Raw genomic sequence first — 24,602 nt, forward strand, 5'->3', positions numbered from 1 at the left:
AAAAACTAGCCTTCTTTGTGAATTCAAAAACATAGCAAGTGATGGGACACACCACTCAACAAAAGGTAAACTTATTGGACATGGTGCTAGGGAGATAGTAAATTACTGCCCCACTATCTCATCACTTTTACATGTTGTTGGCAAAACAAACTTCTCTCTGTCCAAAAACCATCACAGCTTTGCTGTTGAATGTTTGATCATGGAGAACCTTGATATTGTGTTACTTGCAGACACTCCATTCATGGAGACCAAAGATGTGTCAATTCAAATGGCCAAATACGCAATACCAGTTGGTGACTCCACCACCTGTGTTTATAGATCTCAACCACATTGTGCATCCAGCCCATGCAGAGTGAGATGATTCCATATACTTGATGGTTCCTCAAGGTCAATGACAATTTGATCATGTGATTTCATTGAGATGATTCTATCAGAAGATCTTGCGGTGATCTCACAACATTTGAAGATGAACCATCTTCTCTTTCTTCAGGATCAAAGTGTCTTGGTCTTCACCACATATATTGACTAGTGTTGCTGACAAAATGTGCATATCAAACCTCTCCCACGAACCACAAATCCTGTGTTATAATGAATGTTTTTTTCAGATACAACCTGTCTTCATCCACACCAATCAGGATTCTCAGCCTTTTCAGGACACCATGACATAGCCACTTACCAAGCAATGGAAGCATAAGCATCATCAGCTGTTTTCAGAGTCTGTTCTGGATCACACTCTGCCTCAGTGTGTACGTCCTCAGTTCCACACATTATGACGATGTCTTTGATCCAACATTCCCGGGTTATAATGCCAAAGCCACAAGGGAACTGTACAGCTTTCACAGTGCAGCGGTCACCTTCTCCAGTGCTGGGACCTTGTTGATTTGCAACAAAGAATTGATGAATTTGGAAGCCTTGGAGTCTTTGCTCAACTTGAAGGTGCGGGGATCAATGTTGAGTACCTTAACCGATCATTTCTCATGAAGATATCAAAAGGAGGTTTTTGATTTATCATAGCATACACGGATGTTGGGCACTGCAGTAAGTCGCAATCCTCACTCATGTCAGATGTTAACTCCACCTTACTCAAGATTTCCCAATGGAAACACATAATTTCAACAGATCTGACCCATGCCTTTTACCAGATTCCATTAGCACAAACTTCCATGAAGAACTGTGGAGTATTCATACCCTGCAAAGGTGTTCCTCTGTACACTCAATTTGCCATGGGCATGTCTGGGTCTGAATCTACATTTGAGGAATTGACATGCCATGTCTTTGATGATCTTAGTAAGGAGTCTAACAACACCAGGTTAAAGTCCAACAGGTTTATTTGGTAGCAAACGCCACTAGCTTTCGGAGCGCTGCCCCTTCGTCAGGTGAGTGGGAGATCTGCTCATAAACAGCAAACAGGGCATATAAAGACACAATTTACAGAATAATGAATAATGATTGGAATGCGGGTCTTTACAGCTAATCAAGTCTTAAAGGTACACACAATGTGAGTGGAGAGAGCATTAGCACAGGTTAAAGAGATGTGTATTGTCTCCAGACAGGACAGCCAGTGAGACTTTGCAAGTCCAGGCAAGTTGTGGGGGTTACAGATAGTGTGATCCCAGTTGAGGCTGTCCTCATGTGTGCGGAACCTGGCTATCAGTCTCTGCTCAGCGACTCTGCGCTGTCGTGTGTCGTGAAGGCCGCCTTGGAGAATGCTTACCCGAATATCAGAGGCTGAATGCCCGTGACCGCTGAAGTGCTCCCCAACAGGAAGAGAACAGTCTTGCCTGGTGATTGTCGAGCGGTGTTCATTCATCCGTTGTCGTAGCGTCTGCATGGTTTCCCCATTGTACCATGCCTTGGGACATCCTTTCCTGCAGCGTATCAGGTAGACAATGTTGGCCGACTACCCTTTGATGATCTTATCCAGCTTGCAGATGACCTCTACTGTGGATAACATTCCTGAAGAATGTATTCATAACAAGCAACCTACAAAACTGCATGTGCTGTCACAATGTGATCCATGTCTATCTGCTCCTAAACTATCATCTGCTCTAAGTCAAAACTATTCTGGGATGGTTTTGGATGCAGGGCATCCTGTAAGCTAGCCCATACCATGTAACCACCTTGTCTACCTGTACTCCACTGGAGAAGGTTTCTGGCATCAGATCTTTCATTAAAGCCTACAAGATGCTTGGGAGAGCACCTCCGCAGTGTTCCTTGTACACAAGCCTTTGTTACTGCTGGATGTCAATCCAATGAAAGTGGACAGATAATCTCTGCACAAGCTTCCAAATGGCCCAATCTGCTCTTTCCATCAACACCATCATGAAGTCTGCCTATTTTACCCTCGCTAGCATTGCCTGATTACATCCCTGCCTCAGCTCATTGTTGTTACCTCTAGACTTGACTATTCCAGTACACATCTAGCTAGTCTCTCACGGTCTACCCTCCGCAAACTTGTTGCATTTAAAACTCTGCTGTTCAAATCAACTCGCACCAAATTCCTTTCACACTTCACCCCTGAGCTTACTGAGTTACTTTGAACAATACCTTGAATCCAAAATTCTCATCCTTCGTTTCAAATCACTTCATGGCCTCACACCTCCCATATCTCCTCCAGCCTCAGCATCCTCCGAGATTTCAGCGTTCTTCTAATTTTGATGTCATGCATATCTTGGATTTTGATTACACCATTGGTAGGTGCACCTTCTACTGCCAGGTCCTAAGCTCTGAAATTTCCTTGCTAAATCTTTCAGTCTCTGCCTCTCTGTGTCTTCAAGGCACTCCTGACAACCTTAATCTTGTATCAAGTTTTTGATCATCAGGCCTAATATCTGCTTATGTGGCTCTGTGTAATTTCATTTCAATAATGCTCTTGGGATATACCAAGGAATAACCACCTTGGGATACTTTACTCCATTAAATACTCTATTTAACTACAACTTGTTATTCTTTTATGTTAATCACCAATCTATTTTCATGTTCTATATCCCCTGAACCACCTTTATAGATCTGCTCTGTACTTCTAAATTCAGCTTGGTCATTTATCCCATTGCTATCTGTGGAACCTTGTTCTGTGTAAATTTGCTGCTTTATTTCCCTAATGTAGAAACATTCATGAGCCTGAATGTCTTATCCATCAGTCACATGCAAAGAATGGGCGTGGAAGCAGGTGTAAAATGTGATTTCACGCTGGCTGGCCAATTAATGGGCAGCCAGTGTGAAACATGCACTGGGAAAGGCTCAGCACTGCCTGGGCAGTGGGAAGAGGGCTGGTGCTGAGAAAAGGGATTGTATGCCGGTGCTTCTAATGTGCTCCCTCAGGGTGACAGCCGCTGCCCAGCTGTCTCAGGGAGTTGCAGATCTGTAAAAAATAAATTATGATGAAAAAACTACGCACATACAGCAGAAATTTCCTGTCCCACCCGCCACGGGAATCGTAGCGGACGGGACATTGACTACGCAAAGGTCCGTTGACCTCAGGCGGGATTTTCCGTTCTTGGGGCGAACGCGGCTGGAAAATCCAGCCCATAGTGTCTAACACAAACCTTCATCCCCAGACACCTTTGTAAATTCTATTTCAGCCCCGACAATTCATCCCATCCTGAGTCGAGGTTGAAGCTAAAACGTAAAGGCTGCCTGGACAATCAGCCTGTCCAACAACTGCAAAAGCAGACGGGCCGCGTAGACTTGCAGTCAGTTGACCTCTTAATGGGCTAAATTGCTTGCTTGGTTGTCGACGGCTGTGCTTCCGACTCATGGGCATGCCCACTATCCAAACTTCTGTGCAAGTACACGATGAAATTGAGATGCAAGCTTGACATCTTTTCGTGCAATTTCATGCACTTTTTGGTCAGGCCTTCCCCAGCAACATAAAATTCTGACCTTGATGTATTGAAATGAATCAGTCTGCAGAAAGTTCAGCAGATGTGAAAAACACTGTAAGCCACAAATTATTTGGAGTATCAACTAAACTCTAACAAAATGTGGCAAAAAAAGTGGATCAATTATTCAGAATGTCTTCTTGCATTATGGACTCTGCGAAAATACCTTGGCATCCTTATCACTTCTCCAGTGCGGTCATTCTGTAACTGAGATAATGTCTGAACTATTCTTTATCTCCACACCATGCTCACAGATTTCAGACTTCAGATCATTTTAACCCCTCAGTCGAAATCTGTGCAACCAATGGGTTAAGTTTTGGATTAAAACATCTTCTTTTGGTACTAATTTTCTTATGCTCTGACATATTGTAGAGATTAGTTTGATAATTTGACAGGAGATTTTGAACAAATGGAAACTCACTTCCTCTGTATTTTTTTTCCAGGTGTCATTTTCCTCACTTGTTTTAACCATTGTCATCTTGGTCATAGTTGTGATGAGAGCTGCAACACTTGGACCACTCATGTAAGTGTTCTCACTTTAACATGGAGCAAAGCCAATCCTAAATAAAAGCTACAATACTGCAGTGGAAAAGTTGTTGTTCAAGACTTAAACGTGTTTGAATTAAGCCCTGATTCTATAAGTGGTATTTGTTCACAAGGTGGAAAAATTTACTTATCTAAACACAATTTGATTCAACGCCATTAGTCCCTCCTGTTAAGTAGATGCCATGTCTCTTATGATCAGTTGTTTACTGTTGTGCTTTCCAATGCTATTCCTCTAATAGCGTGAAACAAGGATACTGTAATTCCCCCGTGTGCAATGTGTCAGAAGGTGTATTACTTAATAATTTTCGTCAACTGGTGAATTTATTTTACTTGTAAAAGAACAAAGCAGTTAGTCACAGTAAATCACAACATATTTTGTAACAATGGTTGTAGCATTGAAGATTATCAAACAAGCCACATTCCCAGTTAGTGGGCTAAGTAGCTTCTCTGACCAGTAACTCTCTCTTCAGCCCAAATGATACTACATTAAGGGGAGCACTGTTACCCACTGTGTGTCTCTCCCTTACCTGTTCTTCGTGACTGATTGAGTACTTGTGTTCATTTTGTTAGTTTCTTCATTAATTATAAAGGAAGCCAATGTCTTGATTAGAATCATAGACACCTACAGTGCAGAAGGAGGCCATTCGGCACATCGAGCCTGCACTGACAACCATCCCACCCAGACCCTATCCCCTTAACCCCACGTAGTCACCCTGCTAATCCCACTGACACTAAGGGACAATTCAGCATGGCCAATCAATCTAACCCGCACATCTTTGGAATGTGGGAGGAAACCAGAGCACCTGGTGGCAGATACGGGGAGAATGTGACCCGAGGTCAAAATTGAACCCAGGTTCCTGGCACCCAGGAACCGTGCCGCCCAGCTCTCTTTATCTGTAAATTGGCCAGTTGTACTTTCAATTAAATTGTTTGCCACCATACTCAGTAGTGACCTCCTACAATAATCCCTTGTGTCCTCAGATGAATTGGCCATTTTACCATAATGTGTGTGGATGTTTAAGCAGTGTTCAAATAGATTTCTATTGTTTCAATTTCAACGGCCATTTGGGAGGTGCCAATCAGCCTATTTGTTCACCAAGATCTTCTCAGCCTTTTGGCTAAGATCAAGTGTGGTATGAAGAGGATGCTGCGCTTGGTTGAGGCCATTGGGTTGCATTTAAGCTTCATGTTCATATGAAGCATTTTTTTAAAGCGGCATCTTGGTCTTTTGGCTAAGATGCAAATGAGATCAAGCCTTGGAGGAGGAAACCTCCCCCTCCTCCAATCAGCTTGGCTCATGTAGATCAGGCCCAAGACAGGTGTGAAGGCCCTGTCTTGTCAGCCTGGATCGGAAATGTCTCAACTTGTTGAGACTCTGAATTGGACTTGATTTGATTGAATTGGAATAAAAATACAAAAAAAAAATTTGTTCACCAAGATCTAATTCACTTTCTGCGCTTTGCTGCTGTATGAATTTATTCCCGTGAGATTAAAATATAATTTAACAACCTGACTGGACACATTTACAGTACCGTTCACATCCTCACGATGTCACAAGCAACTTCATAGATAATGGTGAACATCTGATGTGCAATCACCATAGTCATGTTTCTAAATGTGCTAACTAATTTATGGACAGCTTAGCCCCACAGAGAGTGATGAAGTGAATTGCCAGTTAATCTGTGTTTGGTGGTGTTGGGTAAAGAATACATTTTGATCGGACCCTGGAGAAAAATGCAATGGCACATTGTTCATTGCATGAACAGGCAGATGTGACTTCAGTTTACTCTTACTGAAAATGTGTCATCTCCATCATTGAACATGTTGTCATCTCAGAAATCTGTGCCCATCTCTCCTGGAACTCCAGCTTGAATCCCTCCAATCAAATTGCTGCTCCTGCCACAGTGCCAAAATGGTTCTTATCAAAGTCATAAATGATATCCTATGTGGCTGTGAAAGCAGTGGAATATCCCTCCTTCCTTCTTGAATGTGGGAGGAAACCAGAGCACCTGGTGGCAGATACGGGGAGAATGTGACCCGAGGTCAAAATTGAACCCAGGTCCCTGGCACCCAGGAACCGTGCCGCCTGCACACTTCACATGTTTGACATTATTCTCCCCCAACAATGCTCTACTGTGACCAACTGGATGGGATTGCACCCACCTGGTTACATTCTTATACATCTAAACATAGTTAAATAATCACATGCATTGGCCTCCCTACCTACTGCGATAGTGTTACCTCAGTGTGCACCAAGGATCTCATCCTAATCCATGAACTGCCCCTCAGCAACTTCATCCAAAAACAGGGCATTAGTTTAGTCATCTATACACTAATGACACCCAGCACTATCTCACCGCCACCACTCTCCACTCCTGCGCTGTTACTAAATTATCAGACCACTTGTCTGACGTCCAGTTGTGGATGTGCAGAAACTTCCTCCAATTAAATATTAGGAACACCAAAGTCTTGAATTCAGGTTACTGTTCAAAACAGGTGGAAACTGTAAATAAGCCAAATCTTCCAGATGTTACATGAGCAAGGTTGTTGGTTTCATGTGGCATTATTTGTGTGGACAGGCAAGCAAGGTCCAGTACATCAATACCAAAGGCTTTTAACTTCCAAAGTATTGTCTAGGGAACATAATTAATTGTTTATATAACTTGCTTGTTGATGCGTGATCTAACGCACGAGAGGCTGGATGTACTCGGGAAATAAAGGCTTTTATTGCCAACAATAACAGAGCTACCATATACAGTATACGATCCCAGACTAAAGGGTCACCAGGCAGAGCAGTGACCTTTATACCTCTCCCAGGAGGCGGAGCCAACTGGGGTGTACCATAAGGACTATATTAACAGGTAGAACAGCCCAACCCTAACCCCAACAGTAACATATCTACAGACTCATAGTACTGGCCAGACCATGGCTCAGCACTACCTGGTGGGAACCAACAATGGCTCACCACATTCACCCCTCCTTTGAAAACAAAGGCCGGCGGGGTACAAAACACAGAACAATTGTTCATCTGTCTATAAGTTCAAACGGTCTGGGGGACCGCACCGTCGCTGTGACCTCCTCAACAACGGCGATGACACCGGTTCAGGCAATCGCGGTGACGTTCTCTCCAAGGCGATGTCCAGCGACTCCTCCAGTGCCTCACGGGCCGGTAGACCCCGAGGTGGTGACAATCCGCTGAACTCGGGCACGCCTTGAAGTGGCGACCATCTCCTGGACTCAGGCAAGCTGTACACGGGAGTAAGAGGGTTAAGTGGTGGTCCCGATACTGCCCGCGCCGTGTCAGGAGGGGAAATAATGGTTGGGGGGTCTCTAACAGTAGGTGTGGGAGCGACAGGGGTTTCCAAGCCCCCTGCTGGCGCCAGATCTCGAATCGAGACCGTGTCCTCTCGCCCGTCAGGATATGCCACGTAGGCATACTGAGGGTTGGCGTGGAGGAGATGGACCTGTTCAACCAAAGGGTCGGACTTGCGGGTCCTAACATGTCGCCGCAGGAGGACAGGTCCTGAGTACGTCAACCAAGACGGTAATGAGGTCCCAGAGGAAGACTTCCTAGGGAATGAAAACATTCTCTCGTGAGGAGTAGCGTTGGTTGCCGTACACAGGAGTGAGCGTATGGAGTGGAGCGCATCAGGGAGTACCTCTTGCCAACGGGAGACTGGAAGACCTTTAGACCTCAACGCCAGTAAGACAGCCTTCCAGACTGTAGCATTCTCTCATTCGACCTGTCCGTTACCCCTTGGGTTGTAGCTCGTGGTTCTGCTAGAGGCAATCCCATATGAGAGCAGGTATTGCCTCAAGTCATCGCTCATGAACGACGAGCCCCTATCGCTGTGGATGTAACAGGGGTAACCGAACAGGGTGAAAAGATCACGAAATGCCTTGATAACCGTGGCAGCGGTCATATCAGAACAGGGAATGACAAAAGGGAATCGTGAGTACTCATCAACCACATTGAGGAAGTACACGTTCCGATCTGTCGAGGGAAGGGGGCCCTTAAAGTCCACACTCAGTCTTTCGAAGGGACGAGTGGCCTTAACGAGTTGTGCCCTGTCAGGTCGGTAGAAGTGCGGTTTGCATTCCGCGCATACCCGGCAGCTTCTGGTTATGGACCTGACATCCTCCACCGAGTAGGGTAGATTCCGGGCTTTTATGAAGTGGAAGAGCCGAGTGACCCCCGGATGGCAGAGGTCATTGTGGAGAGCCTGCAATCGATTCTCCTGCATACTAGCGCATGTTCCACGCGACAGGGCATCCGAGGGCTCGTTGAGCTTCCCTGGACGATGCATGATATCATAATTGTAGGTGGAGAGTTTGATTCTCCACCTCAAGATCTTATCATTCTTGATCTTACCCCGTAACGTGTTGTTGAACATGAACGCCACGGACCGCTGGTCCGTGAGCAGAGTGAACCGTTTTCCCGCCTAGTAATGGCGCCAATGCCGAACGGCCTCCACAATGGCCTGGGCCTCCTTTTCCACCGCCGAATGTCGAATTTCAGGGCCTTGAAGGGTGCGAGAGAAAAAGGCGACGGGCCTGCCCGTCTGGTTAAGTGTGGCGGCCAGGGCGAAATCAGATGCATCACTCTCCACCTGGAAGGGGATGGACTCATCGATAGCATGCATCGTGGCTTTCGCGATGTCGGCTTTTATTCTTGCAAAGGCTAAGCGAGCCTCTGTTGTTAGGGGAAAAGAGGTAGACTTGATGAGCGGACGGGCTTTGTCCGCGTAATTGGGAACCCACTGTGCGTAGTATGAGAAGAAGCCTAAACATCTTCTCAGTGTTTTAACACTAGTGGGCAGGGGAAGTTCGAGGAGAGGACGCATACGGTCTGGATCAGGGCCAAGGACCCCGTTTTCCACCACGTATCCAAGGATAGCTAGGCGGCACGTACGAAATACACACTTCTCCCTGTTGTAGGTCAGATTCAGGCGAGATGCAGTGCATAAGAATCTAAGAAGGTTGGCATCGTGGTCCTGCTGGTCATGGCCGCAGATGGTGACGTTATCCAGGTACGGGAAGGTAGCCCGCAGTCCGTTCTGGTCCACCATTCGGTCCATAGCATGCTGGAAGACCGAGACCCCATTCGTGACACCAAAAGGAACCCTTAAAAAATGGTACAGGCGACCATCCGCCTCAAAGGCCGTGTATTGTCGGTCCTCTGGGCGAATGGGGAGCTGGTGGTAAGCAGATTTTAAGTCGATGGTGGAGAACACCCGGTACTGCGCAATCTGATTGACCATGTCAGATATGCGCGGGAGGGGATATGCATCCAGCTGCGTGTATCTATTAATGGTCTGACTATAGTCTATGACCATCCGGGGTTTGTTCCCATTCTTAACCACCACGACTTGCGCTCTCCAAGGACTAGCGCTAGGTTGAATGATCCCTTCCTTGAGGAGCCGCTGAACTTCAGATCGAATGAAGATCCGATCCTCAGCGCTGTAACGCCTGCTCTTTGTTGCGATGGGCTTGCAGCCTGGCACGAGATTCTGGAATAGGGAGGGTGTGGTAATCCTAAGCGTTGAGAGACTACATGTGGAGCGTGGTGGGCAATTTAGAGGCTGCTGTTCTCCCACTGAAAGCAGAGGGAGTGGCCCATCGTACTGCAGGGTTACACTCTTCAAGTGGACCATAAAATCTAGTCCTAGGAGTATTGGCGCGCAAAGGTGCGGTAACACAAGGAGCCTGAAGTTCTCGTAAACCGTGCCCTGCACCATCAGATTGACCACGCAACTTCCTAGCACGGTGACAGACCGGGACCTTGATGCCATCGAAATTGTCTGCTTGACAGTCCGAATCTGGAGACCACACCGCTTCACGGTGTCTGGGTGAATGAAGCTCTCCATGCTCCCGCTGTCAAACAAACAATAAATCGGGCGTTTGTTTACCTGGACGTCCATCATGGACTTGTCGAGTCTGTGAGGCTTGGCCTGGTCCAGGATGATCGACGCCACCGTTGGTTCGTGGGTGCAAGTGCAGGCAGCTGAGATGGTTGATGACGACCCCTGCTGGTCATTCGCGGTTGGTGCCGACCAAAATGGCTGCCCCCATAGGTCGCACGTGGACGATGGCGCCAAAACCTGCGGCCCCTGCAGGTCGCACGTGTCTTGCGACTCCGTCGTTCGGAATGGCGACGTCCTGGAATCGCACGTGGTAGAAGACCTTGAAGATGCAGAAGACAAGGAGGCCGGCTCCGGGGAGTCACACGCCGCACTGCTGTTCTTGGATGGAAGTTTGGACCGGCATACCTTGGAATAGTGCCCCTTCTTGCCGCAGGCGGAGCACAACACCGCTTTAGCTGGACATCGCTGCCGAGGGTGTTTCACCCCCCCCACAGAAGTAACACCGCGGGCCACCTGGAGCTGCTGCCGTCGTCAGGTCCGAGGCTGGGAACGCAATCGCGCAGTTTTTCGGTCCCGCTGAATGAAGTGGGGTCTGTGACTGCCCCTGCCACGCTGTCTCCACGTGGTCGTCGGGGTACATCGCCAGACTTTTGGAGGCCGTTTCTAGAGCATCAGCTAACTCTATGGATTTAGTGAGATCGAGGTTACCTTGCTCCAACAGCCGAAGGCGGATGTACGACAAGCCGATTCCCGCCACGAACGCATCTTGAGCTAGGTCGTTCATGTACTGGTCTGCCGACACTGACTTGCAGTTGCAGGCTCTGGCTAGCTGTTGAAGCTCGCACGCGTACTGTTCCGTCGTTTCGCCGGGCTGCCGCCGTCGAGTGGCTAGAAGGTATCGAGCATGCATCTCATTCGGCGGTTTGTTGTATCGCTTCTTGAGAAGCTCGAGGGCCCCTTTGTAGTCGGTGGCCCCACGGATCGCTAGGTATACAGCGTCGCTTACCCTCGCGTGGAGGACCCGGAGTCTGTCGGCGTCATCGGTGACCGCTGTGGAGGCGTCGAGGTAATCTTGGAAACACTTCAACCAGTGGTCGAAAGTGTTCGATGCTCCCGCCGCACGTGGGTCCAACGTAAGCCGTTCGGGTTTAAGCATTTGTTCCATGTTTTCTTTGTCGTTTTTTTTCTCAAAAAAAAGAATTTACTTGTTGGCAATAAAATTGATGCGCGATATAACACACGAGAGGCTGGATGTACTCGGGAAATAAAGGCTTTTATTGCCAACAATAACAGAGCTACCATGCACAGTATACGATCCCAGACTAAAGGGTCACCAGGCAGAGCAGTGACCTTTATACCTCTCCCAGGAGGCGGAGCCGACTGGCGTGTACCATAAGGACTATATTAACAGGTAGAACAGCCCAACCCTAACCCCAACAGTAACATATATACAGACTCATAGTACTGGCCAGACCATGGCTCAGCACTACCTGGTGGGAACCAACAATGGTTCACCACACTTGTAAAACAAAATAAATGAACATTTGTTTTCATTCATGGGATGTGGGTATGGCTGTCTAGGCCAGCATTTATTACCTGTGCCTAATTGTCCATGAGAAGGTGGTGGTGGCCTTCTTGAACCGCTGCAGCCCCTGTGCTCTAGGTACACCCAAAGTGCTGTTAGGGAGGGAGCTCCAGAATTTTGACCCAGCGACTGAGAAGGAATATTTCCAAGTCAGGATGGCAAACGGCTTGGAGGAGAACTTCCAGGTGATGGTGTTTCCAGGTATCTGCTGCTCTTCTCCTTTTAGATGCTGGTGGTCATGGGTATGAAAGATGTTGTCTCAGGAACCTTGGTGAGTTCCTGCAGTGCATCTTGTAGATGGTACACAATACTGCCACTGTGTGTCTGTGGTGGAGGGAGTGAATGTTTGTGAATGGGGTGCCAATCAACTGGGCTGCTTTGTCCTGGATGGTATCAATCTTATATATTGTAGGATTGCATTCATCCAGGCAATTCAATCACACTCCTGACTTATGCCTTGTAGATAGTGCACAGGCTTTGGGGAGTGAGGAGGTAAGTTAGTCACCACAGGATTCCTAGCTTCTGATCTGGTCTTGTAACCACATATTTATAAGACTAGTCCAATTCAGTTTTTGGTCAATAATGACCCCCAGGATGTTGATAGTGGGGGATTCAGCGATGGTAATGCCATTGAACGTCAAGAAGCAACGATTAGATTCTCTCTTGTTGCAGATAGCCATTGCCTGGTACTTGTGTGGCCTGAATGTTATTTGCCACTTGTCAGCCAAAGCTGATAAGTGGCAAATAAACTGTTTCAATGTCTGAGGAGTCATGAATGGTGCTGAATATTGTGCAGTCATCAGCGAGCATCCCCACTTATTTATACAAAAAAAATTAAAACTATGTATGCAAGTAACATGTCACATACATGTTTTTCTGTGTGTGCACCAATTTATTTGCCTATTCCTTGTGATATTAAAAATGTGGAGTTGACACCATGACTAAGATTTTCCGGTCCTGTCCATGGCAGGAATCAGCACAGGTGGGAGGAAAATGTGATGGACCAGCCAAAGGTCCATTGACTTTGGGTGAGAATTTATGGTCCTGCGTCAGATGGGACTGGAAAATCCCAGCTGTGGGGCGGAATTTTCCATTCGGTGCCAGGGTGCTGGATGAGGCGAGAAAGTCAGCGTGCAGCTTGCAAGCTGTACAGATCATCCAGCACTCTGTGCAGAAAGGTTCTGAAGGTGTGGCTCACGCCATCATGTTGGCAGAGCAAGGCTGGAAAAAGCTGGCAGCTGGGAATCCTGAGATTGCGCGTCCTTTTTAAAGGGTGCTCCATTGTATAGAGTTAATTTAAAGTTTGGTTTAATTTTTAGTCTTGTGATTGTGGGGGTTGTGGAGAAGTTACCTATTAAAGATGTTGATTTTCTGTTAGGAATTAACCTACCTATTGATAAGGTACTGTCATCTCCTATGATTTCAGAAAAGCATGGTGTAGCTGCTAAAACTGAAAATGTACAAGATAAATCGAGCAATATACAAAAATCCACGATTGTCTATAATCTTGCTGTCGAAATTACTTTTTCAAAGGATGATGTGCCCAAAGAGTCAGAAGTTCAAAATGCTGCTGTTAAAAGGACACTGGAGCATCAGACTGAAAGCAAAGGGTTGATGGCAGCTGGAAACGAATTCAAATTGTCTGAATTAAAAATGCAGGCAAAGCCTGAGCAAAAGGTGACAAAGCAGATAGCAACAGCACCCAAAGCTAGTGATGAAACAAAGGAAAGAAGTATTTTGAAACAAAATGGCTCAGCTGCCACCAATTCTGATACAGTAGAACTGCAATGAAGAAAATATGTTCCTGAATGTATGAAAAAGCTAAAAAATATAACTGAAAAAAAGCTGGTGCTGAATGGGGACGATGGAAAGCAAAAATATTTCTTATACAATTGTGAACTGACTAGAAAGGAGCATCAAAATGTTCTTGTCTGATTACCAACATAAATAAAAATAAACTGAACAAAATTCTTAAAATGGTTAAAGAGGATTTTGCTCAACAGAAGAATGATCTGTTTGCACAAAATGAGGCAGTGTTAAACTTGCATTTGCTGGAGTAGAACACTGAAGGTTTAAAGATAAAAGAAATCCTGAATTTAAACAGGATGAGGATGATTCAGATGTGTGGCTGGTTGGGAGTTTCTTTAAAGACTTGGAGATTTAAGAAAAACAGGAGACATGGAAGGAAATGAAAAGCAGGGATAACAACCTGAACCGATGATGTTAAAAAGTCAACACCCTGATAACAATATTGTTCTTGACAAAGTTAAGCAGACCAAACCAAGGACATGGCAAAGCTATAAAACTGTATAAAACGAGAAAAGAGATCTTCTGCGATGAGTGATAGAAAGGAAAGCCACCAGCAGCAAAGTGCATTCTCATTTCTAAGAGAGTTGGAACTTTGAGAGTTCACACAAACTGAACTTCAAATCATTACTATCACATGCAGTTGGTTGTTAAAGATTAAGCCCAAAAAAATGTTAATGGTGAAGTGTGACAGAAGGGGAAAGAATGTTACTTGTACCGTGAGTAATAAATTGGTCATTAAAGTGTTTACAATGCTTATTTTTGTAATGTAGTAGCAAAATAACAATTTCATTTTTAGGGAGGATGTTTTAGGAACGCTGGACTCTATAAGATGGTCTCATTTAATTCAAATGGAATGGTTGAGAGAGGGAGATGGGACCTCCTATTAAACTTAAACTGCTCGGGCACACCCATGTGACCTGCATGTTATGGAGACAGCAACTCAAATTGAAAGCTATTCAAAGTCAGATGCAAATTTTAACAGCCTGACACAAAAAGTGAGGCAGCTGGTCATGCTGTTCCCCAGCCTCACCTGCTCTCAGGGTCAGTCAGATCAAGAAATCTGGGGATGGTTCCAAAGTTCTATGGAAGTTTCACCTTGGTGGAACAGGGAGAAGGGATCCTGATAAAGCTGGAGTGAACTTTTAAACACAAGACTCTATTTGGTTTTTCTATGTTTCTGTGGTTTTTCTATGTTTCTATGGGTTATAGGTAGGTCTAGAAGGTAGGGATGTGTTCGGCGCAACTTGTGGGCCGAAAGGCCTGTTTGTGCTGTGGTTTTTCTATGTTTCTATTTCTGCTGAGATTGTCATATAACATATTGACATGACAAAGGGTTTTCAGTTGCTTTAAGTTAAGGGAAGTACTTTTTCTGTAGTTTAGTGTATTAGTTGGCGACTAAGTATTGTTTATTCTATTTCGATTTTAGTGTGTTTGTTACAGTAAAAGTCTTATGTGAAATCTTGGCCTGAGTCTTCCACAGAGCAGCAATCATTGTCAGATTGCCCCTCCCCTCAAGCTTTTCCACACTGTGACACTACCTTGCATCTCTTGCCGGACCTTCCGAGTCCAGCATCTCCAGAAATGCAGAGGACAACTTCCTCAGAGAGCTCCATCAGAGCGCTATAGTTCAGAGAGGGATGATATAAGCCTCCTTTATACCGCACTAGTCGTTGTCTGGCAAGTTTAAATGTCCAGTGTGAGTATTAGTGAATGGGTGAATGAATATTAGTGAATGAATGAATGGGTGATTGGATAATTGAGTGAATAGATAGGGTGGTATGATGGCTAGGTGTGTGAGATAAATGGGTGGGATGAGTGATGTAAATTGGTAGAGTAACAGGTGGGTTGGGCAGCAGGAGCTAAGCTGGTAGGAGCTAAGGTGGCAATTAGGTGAGGTGGCAGATGGGTGAGGTGACAGGTAGCTCAGAAGGGAGTCAGGGATGTGGTTAGGTCAGAAGCAACAGTCAGGTCAGGACGCAGTAATTAGTGTTTGAAGGGGGTGTGTTTGATGGTTGGGGCATAGTCAATGGATTGGGGGAATGTCATTGCAGGAGAAGATGGCGGGCTGTGATTAGGGTGTGATGAGGATGTGTGATTAATTAGGGGGTGAGATCTGTAAATACCCAGGCAATAGACTAGGATTTTTCTGCTTAACATTTCCTGGGTAACTATTCAAGTAAGTAAATGGAACTGTCCAAAGTCTCCGACTCTAACTCTGAGTCGGGAACTTGCACGCAAGGTCTGGGCGCAGGGGAATTGCCCATCAGAAGTTCATACTTCCCGGTCAATTCCTACATGAGATCAGCGCATTGGGATTCCCATGAGGTCCCAACATGCATCTTGGATCATATGTTTAGTCTCTATGATCCACAGATCAAAGATCTGGGCCCTTGTTGAGAGATCCTCGAGTCAGTCATTGGAATGTTCTTATCTCTTTATTAAAAATTGCCAGTCTCTATAGTGACCATATTTCAGCCATAGTTCTGAATTAAAAGTACTATATTGCAAGGGGACAAAATTGTTGTCATTTGAAAATAAGGTACAATAGGTTGAAGAAAATATGTTGATATTTGAATGATCTCAAATTCTAAATACAGGAGAAATAACACTTCTAATGTGTCCTTGACTTTATCTCTGACTTTAAAAGTAGCACTGGAATCTGTTTTGCTAAAAAGCAGCAAGCTTATTACTGATGGAAAATCTGTTGCCTTCCAATCCCATTTTCTTCCATTAGTCATTTGGGCAAATATATTTGCAGAACAGTCATTAATCATAGCAAAAGCTATTTGGGTTTGCATGAACCCTATTTCATTAGCAGAAAAGTCTAATTGACTCTTGGTGAGTAGGAGTAAGCTTATTTATTGAGGTGTTGTTTGGCAAGCATTCTTTCGTTGGCAAAAGCAAAGAGCCAGAAGATCTTTGCATTCATTTCACTGACATTTAAATCATTATGTAGTTCATTAAATTAAAGGTTCTCCACATGCTTTTTCATGAAGACAGTGCCACTTTAAAAGGCTAATGCTTCCTGGGGATAAATATATAAAATTGTACTGTCACATTTTGGGTTTGTCAAACAGTAAGGTTGTGATATATATGTGTGGTCATAATGCAAACCAATTATTGGTGGAACAGTTTTTTGCTACTTGGGCCTATGAGGAAGCACATATAAAGGGGTGAATACAGTGGCACAGTGGTTAGCACTGCTGCCTCACAGCGTCAGGGACACGGGTTCATTTCTCGGCTTAGATCACAGTCTGTGTGGAGTCCACACATTCTCCCCATGTCTGCGTGGGTTTCCTCCGGGTGCTCCGGTTTCCTCCCACGGTCCAAAGATGTGCGGGTTAAGTGGATTGGCCATGTTAAATTGCCCCTTAAGTGTCAGGCAGGGTAAATACGTGGGGTTAGAGGGGTAGGGCCTGGGTGGGATTGTGGTCAATGCAGACTCGATGGGCCAAATGGCCTCTTTCAGCACTGTAGAGATTCTATGATTCTATGAACAACTTGGAGCAAAAGTATTAGTTGAGTCAGCTGGCAGTTTTTCTGTTATTTAAGGTTTCCTCCCCTGTGAAAAAATAATTTGTTAGCACAATATTCTCCCTTTGTTTTCATATCCACAACTTAATAACATAATTAAAGTTTCAATAAATTTCCGACTAGCTCCCACTATTCCATAAATATCACAGACTCAGTGATGAGTGGCACTTGAAAGAAGCCAGAGAATCATCACTGCGGTGTTGTAATTTTACCTCTGACCCAGTTCCTTTCCAATGGTATATTCCTACTTAGAGCATAGGATTATTGAATATACCCTTGTGTTTCCAGGAAAAGTAATGCCCCCTGGCAATGCCCTTGGCACAAGTTGGCACCAAACTGTGCTGGGGCAGTGCCAGGGGGAGCCCCATGGTGGGGGGAGAATTTATTTATTTGTGGTGAGGGGCCGGGGCGTACAGGGGAGCAAGGGATGGCAGAAGATCACCTATTCCGCAAATGGCCTTTGATGCTAGATCAGTTGTTCATCTTAAATCAGAGATTGGTCGTTTTTGTGAATGAAATTAAGATATTAAGAGATACAAGGCAATTGTGGATTTATGGAATTATGTTGCAGATCAGGCAGGATCACTGAATGATGGGACAGACCTGAGGGGCTAAATGGCTTAATCCTGTTCCTATGTTGCTATTCACATGTGCAGTTCCTTCGGGATCCCAGAATTGCTGGTTTAATATTGCCACATATGATACAGCAAGAAGAACAGCAACAATAATTTGCAATGATATTGCATGCTGAATTCTCCTCCAGCTGGTACACTGGCATACGTTTTTTTGATAGGTTTATCACTTCTATAAAGAAGGGATGTTGAGTTCTTACGCCACCTTTAAAATGCTTCAGCCAAAATGACAGAAGCACTCTCTGATCGTCAGGGAGAGGACTAATAGTAATATCTGAAGTATTTGCAAGGGTATCCAGAGGTGTTGAAAGGGCTGCAGTTGCAAAAGCCACCAGATTCCCAGGTGGTTCGCAGGAGATGTTGCTGGCTCAAATAACTGCCAGAAGAGACAGACACTGGAAATAGGAAGGCCCATAAGATAAGATAAAGGCTATTTGTCTCTTCTGCTCCTTTCCAATCAGTGAATCTGCATCACCCTGAGAGCTGTTGCAATGGAAGAAGTTTGACCAAGGCAAGTCAAGGCACCAATGCCAGTAAACATGCAGCTTTCACTTTCTCACTCAACATGTTTTCTTCTTTATTCTTTCATTGGATATGGGTGTCTCTGGCAAAGCCAACATGTGTTGTCCATCTCTAATTAACCTTGAACTGAGTGGCTTACTAGGTCATTTCAAAAGACAATTAAGAGTCAACCACATTGCTGTGGATCTGGGGTTACATGATCCCGACATCATCCAAACCAGGTATGGATGGCAGATTGTCTTCACTAAGGGACATTATTGAACCAGATGAGTTCATGTAACCATTACCGAAACCAGGGGTGGGATTTTCCAGTCCCGCCAGCAGCAGGTATCATCGGAAATAGAAGCAGTAGTAGACCATTCGGCCCTTGAGCCTGCTCCATCATTCATTTTGATCATGACTGTTCATCAAATTCAATACCCTGATCCCAACTTCCCCCCCATATCGCTTGATCCCTTTAGCCCCAAGACAACACCTTGGGAATGGCAAGACCAAAACAACCAGCCTAGCTTTCAATTCCAGATTTTTATAATTGAGTTTTAACTCCACCAGCTAATGTGGCGGGAATTGAACGATTGGCCCAGAGCTTTAGCTGGATTACTAGTCCTGTGGTATTACCACTGTGCTACTGCCTTTGCATCTGGGTACCAGAGACATTCAGCTCTGCAAAGGGTAACCTCTACAGCCCCTGAAGCCATCTTCCTTCCTCAAAGCTACTCTGACAACTCGTATAGCCTGCTCCAATGGCCTCTCCATGGGGTGAATTTTCCGGCTCCGCCCTTCACAGGAATCGTAGCGGGCGAGGGGCAGACCATGGAAAGGTTCGTTGACCTCAGGCGGGATTTTCCGGTTTCGGGCGAGCGAGGTCGGAAAATCTCATGTCTTCAAAGACATTTAGTTGAAGTCACAAGTCACCTCCATATTTCATCTTCATGGAATGCATGCAGTCATAACATGTATGTTAATGTTGCTTATATGCCCTTAATATTATCTTTTCTTCTTCCCCAGGAAATAGGTGGCTTACAATCAAAACTACAGAAGTATAAGCAAGGTAGAAGCAATAGCAATGAAAACCCCGAGGGCATGTGAAGAGGAGGCATTGTAAATTATATACAGGCAGGCTTGAAACCGTATGGGGAATGGCTCACAGTGGCAACGGAAGCTTGAAAATGTTGCCTGTCGTCTCTCCTTGATGCGCTTTCTTCAAGTATTGAAATGCCCTTACAATTATTTAGCCACTATTCCTTCCAGGATGCGCCTAGCTAAATAACCTCTCTTCTATTTCACATTATTGGAAAAATCTGACCATGATGTCAACCAACTTGATTCTACTACTGCAAAATTTGTAGTCAGATAGAAAGCAACAACTGTGCTACTTCCTCACCAACTACATCATGTCATACAACTTGTGCAAACACTAGCACAGAGACACTCACACAGGGGGAAGTAGCCAGTGAAGAAGAAGACTTATCATCGGATAAGGCATTAACCACTGTGGGCATGAGATGCTGGGCATGCTTTTTCATGTGAGTCAGACAATTAGCTGACTAAGCAAGAAATGATGAAAGATTGTTGCCTAGTGAAAAGCATATTTTATTTGGAAGAATTTTAATATTATTAATAAACCCCAAAATAGATATTGACATTCCTGGTACCATATCTGAAAATATAGTCAAGGGCAAAGTGGATCACAACTTGTAGTTATTTTTGACTTTCGTTCTCAGCTCAAAACTTATAGAACATAGAACAGTACAGCACAGAACAGGCCCTTTGGCCCACGATGTTGTGCCGAGCTTTATCTGAAACCAAGATCAAGCTATCCCACTCCCTATCATCCTGGTGTGCTCCATGTGCCTATCCAATAACCGCTTAAATGTTCCTAAAGTGTCTGACTCCACTATCACTGCAGGCAGTCCATTCCACACCCTAACCACTCTCTGCGTAAAGAACCTACCTCTGATATCCTTCCTGTATCTCCCACCACGAACCCTATAGTTATGCCCCCTTGTAATAGCTCCATCCACCCGAGGAAATAGTCTTTGAACGTTCACTCTATCTATCCCCTTCATCATTTTATAAACCTCTATTAAGTCTCCCCTCAGCCTCCTCCGCTCCAGAGAGAACAGCCCTAGCTCCCTCAACCTTTCCTCATAAGACCTACCCTCCAAACCAGGCAGCATCCTGGTAAATCTCCTCTGCACTCTTTCCAGCACTTCCACATCCTTCTTATAGTGAGGTGACCAGAACTGCACACAATATTCCAAATGTGGTCTCACCAAGGTCCTGTACAGTTGCAGCATAACTCCACGGCTCTTAAACTCCAACCCCCTGTTAATAAAAGCTAACACACTATAGGCCTTCTTCACAGCTCTATCCACTTGAGTGGCAACCTTTAGAGATCTGTGGATATGGACCCCAAGATCTCTCTGTTCCTCCACAGTCTTCAGAACCATACCTTTGACCCTGTAATCCACATTTAAATTAGTCCTACCAAAATGAATCACCTCACATTTATAACTTCTTTCTGATCTACCATTTAAATCAACGGGATCTTTCCACGGCATGTATCATAGTTGATTACGTGTCATTTTCATTGTCTCTCCTCCACTATCCGGCTGTATGAGACTGCACTCGTGATGACACCACTCCTACTTATCCAGAAGCAGCCAAACATCCCAAATGGGTTTCTCTACATTAGAAATCCCCAACTCTTATTGAACCTCTTGTTCCCCTCATTGGTCTGCTGCCCTTCAGTAATATCCATGTGCAGACATAACATAAACTTATGTGTATTTGAATTAGTTAACTAACTTTCTTCCTTCTTCTTTCTCTCACTTCCCTTCCTTCCTCCAATACGGATGAATCATAACTTCCTTCAGCTGAACATCAGGTAGACTGAAGCTATTGTTCTTTAGTGAACTCAGTCCTATTGGGCAATATTTTACCATTTTTAATCTAAGTGTCGGGCGGGCATGGAACTGGGAGAGTTCCAGATCCGTCTTTTGTGTGTGTTTTTAGGCCCCCCCATACGCACTGGCTGCAGAAGCCTGTGGGTGGGGCTTAACACGCTCAAATGCCTGCAGAGGGAGGTAGTGCGCATGTGCAGGCCTCTGATGCTGCACATGCGCATTAACAGGAGCAGGGGTCTGACAGACAAAGAGGAAGCTGTCAGGCCCCTGCTACTGCAGGCTGCCTGAAGCAGTTCCCCTCCTACAATCACAGGGGCCCACGGACGTACATGCAGCCCCCGCCGACCCCCCAACGCCACCCAGACCAATCGCAGACCTCCTCCCTCCCACCGATCGCAGCCCCGCTGCCCTCCCCCCACCAATCGCTGCCGAATGGCAGTGGGACCCTCCCCTATTGACCCTCCCTCTGCTTCCTCCCCCCATTAGCCCTGCCCCCTGGCATTGCCCAGAGGGCATTTTCCGGGTGCTTGGTGAGCATTACCCAAATGCCAGACTGGCTTGGCCAGGTGCCAGGGTGGCACTGCCAGTCTGGCACTGCCCATGGGGCTCCCCTCCTTGCCCTCAGCCTCCCCGGGGTACCTCAGTGGCCTCCGGTTCCACCAGCGAGGCTAAGTCGACTGCTCCCCATTGATGGGGACTCTGTCTATTCCTCACTGGTGCAAATCTTTCCCAGCGAGGTCACAGGAGAGCCCAGACAATTGAGCGCCGGGCTTGCTAATGACATGTACATGCTTATTTAAATAAATTCAATAAATAAACCTGCCTCTCACCCATTTCCGGTGAGGTGCTGACCGCACCGGAAATCCAGCACTCATGAAATGACGCTGGTTGTGAAAACCGGCACTAATCGCTTTATGACCCACTTTACCACCGTGCCACCGAAACCGGGTGCAACACGATGGTTAAATCCCGGCCATTCTACATGAGCACGAGTGATCAGAGAGACATATTCCAGATCATCACAGACTTTGATGCGCACTTACTTTAGGCATTCCTCATCTTGTTGATCTGCTATGATGTTTATTTCCTCCACCTCCTTGTACAGTGCATTATTTAAACCCTCATGTACAGCAAATTCTGCTCTGTGTGGGTTTCCTGCAGGTGCTCAGGTTTCCTCCTACAGTGTAAAGATGTGCAGGTTAGGTGGATTGACCCCATGCTAAATTTCCCCTTCGTGTCCCAAAATGTATAGGTTAGGGGGGTGAGGGAGATAAATGCATGGGGTTACGGGGTTGGGGGGGCGGGGTGTGGTGGGTGGGTGGGCCTGGGTAAGATGCTCTATCAGCAAGTCAGAGCAGACTCGATGGGCCAAATGGCCTCCTTCTGCACTGTAGGGATTCTATGTACTTTGAAATTGCCTCCTTAACCCTTTCACACCATTGCACGGGCCTTCTCATGACTTTCTATCCTAGCCTTCTGTCACACTACAGTTCCTATCGTGCTTCAGCATTCCATTCCTCCTACCCCTGGCCTGGGAATTCTTGTACCTCACGTGTTATAAAAATGTAAATTGTTGTTGCAATGTCTCTGAAAGACATTATAATATTGTCATTGATAGTAGGTAGGTATGCACCATCCATAGCTAAATGAAAGACATACATTGTCAGAGCTGCCAGAAATCAGACATGATTTATATTGAAAGAAAACGGACAGAATGTACTTGCCTTTGGTTTTACTGTTCATTCTAACATGCAGCTATTTGCCGAGTGCCTCAGCGCTTATATTGTAAGTAAACCCAGATACAAAATAAAATAAATCACAGTGGTTTGGTGAAACACCAGTGCTGCATTTCTAGACTATGGGCGGGAAAAATAATTAAAAATAGATGTGGTTGAAAACATTGTTTACAACAATACTCGTAGACCCAGCAAAAATTGAGGAAGCAAAACCTTCAGGGAGGAGGCACTAATTTAGCCATGCAAAGATGACTAAGATTTTAAAATGTTATATGTCAGCGGCTCGATTTGAGTAGGAGGATGGAAAATGTCAATCTTTTCATGCTTAAAAGCTTTACAATTACAGTAACTTTTCAGAAATGGTTCAGTAGTCTTTGCATTTTCTGAATAACATTAATTATAAAGGACAGTTAGTCGTAAGTTCTGACATTTATACACTTAGCTTTGCTTTCTGTGGTTTTTGTTTTAGATGACATCAGCTTAGCTAACTAGTGAATAAATGTTGTTCCATAATAGATTTTTTTTTTTTTGTTGGTTTCTTTGAAAATCATTTGACATTGAGGAAAAACTGAAATTTCTAAAATACAACGACAGCAAAACAAAAGTTTATTTAATGTGGTGACCAGACCACATGCAAGAAGTTTTAAAATATGTTTTCTTTTTATTAAGTGTATTGCAATAAGTAAATCATCTTTGCTTCCTGACATGTTATTTTACCTCCCTGCTAAAATCTCTGGAATTAATATGTGGAAAAGAGAGCTTCATCATGGTGATCTTTTGTAACCATGGCAACGGTATCTAGCCAACAGTTCTGTGTGGAGTATGATGTAAAATGCAGGTTTGAATTTTCAGTTGGCAGGCAACACCTCTTCATAAGTGAAAAAAAATGGTCTAGAATTGAAGATAAAATGGAACTCCATTTTAAGGTTTAAATCTTGCCAGATCAGCAATATAGCCTGGAATGTCTGGGAGAATTATTTGTTAATATTTAATATTGGTATTTGTGTTCACTGAAGTCACAGATGCTATGATTTGATTTTTTTTATTAAAAGACACAGAGGTCAACAGCAGGTCCCTGGTGCCTTCCAATTGGCTGAATACGTATCAGGCACATGTCCCAGACTGCATTTGATTTTCTCCTTCAATCACACAAGAAAGATTGCAATTGGGAGGTGGGGGGGGGGGGGGGGGGGGGGGCGGGGGGGAATAAGAAAATGGCAGAGCCGTTAACTCAAATACTTAGTGCCTCTTTTCACAATAGAAAACGCAAAAACCATTTCTGGAAATTGTGGGGAACCAACTGTCTAATACGAGTGAGGAACTGAAAGTCATTAATTTTAGTGAAATAAAGTGCTGGAGAAAGTAACAGGACTAAAAGCCATTAAATCCCCTGGGCCTGCTAGCAAACAACCTAGGCTGCATGTGACCACTAATTCATTTTCGCATCGAGACCCAACTAGATTGCTATCTGCTGCTGCATTAAAGAGATGACAGATACCCTTTATGGCAAAAGGGTGGGAGGAGTTCATTGAGCTATCTCTGATCTGATAGAAGCAGGCAGAGCATGTTTGTGGCATTTCCAGG

The 24,602-nt window shown here is 45.0% G+C and overlaps 1 protein-coding gene across 2 annotated transcripts in view; it reads left to right on the forward strand.

The window, feature by feature from the left end:
- Positions 1–24,602, forward strand: part of slc38a11 (solute carrier family 38 member 11) — a 66,287-nt gene that overhangs the window by 14,701 nt on the left and 26,984 nt on the right. For both annotated transcript variants that reach the window (XM_078229179.1, XM_078229180.1), the window contains one exon: positions 4,325–4,404. In XM_078229179.1, coding sequence (XP_078085305.1) covers positions 4,325–4,404 — 80 coding nt within the window. The remainder of the gene's footprint in view (positions 1–4,324; positions 4,405–24,602) is intronic.

The sequence above is a fragment of the Mustelus asterias genome, chromosome 14 (genome assembly GCF_964213995.1).
Source record: "Mustelus asterias chromosome 14, sMusAst1.hap1.1, whole genome shotgun sequence".
NCBI lineage: Eukaryota > Metazoa > Chordata > Chondrichthyes > Carcharhiniformes > Triakidae > Mustelus > Mustelus asterias.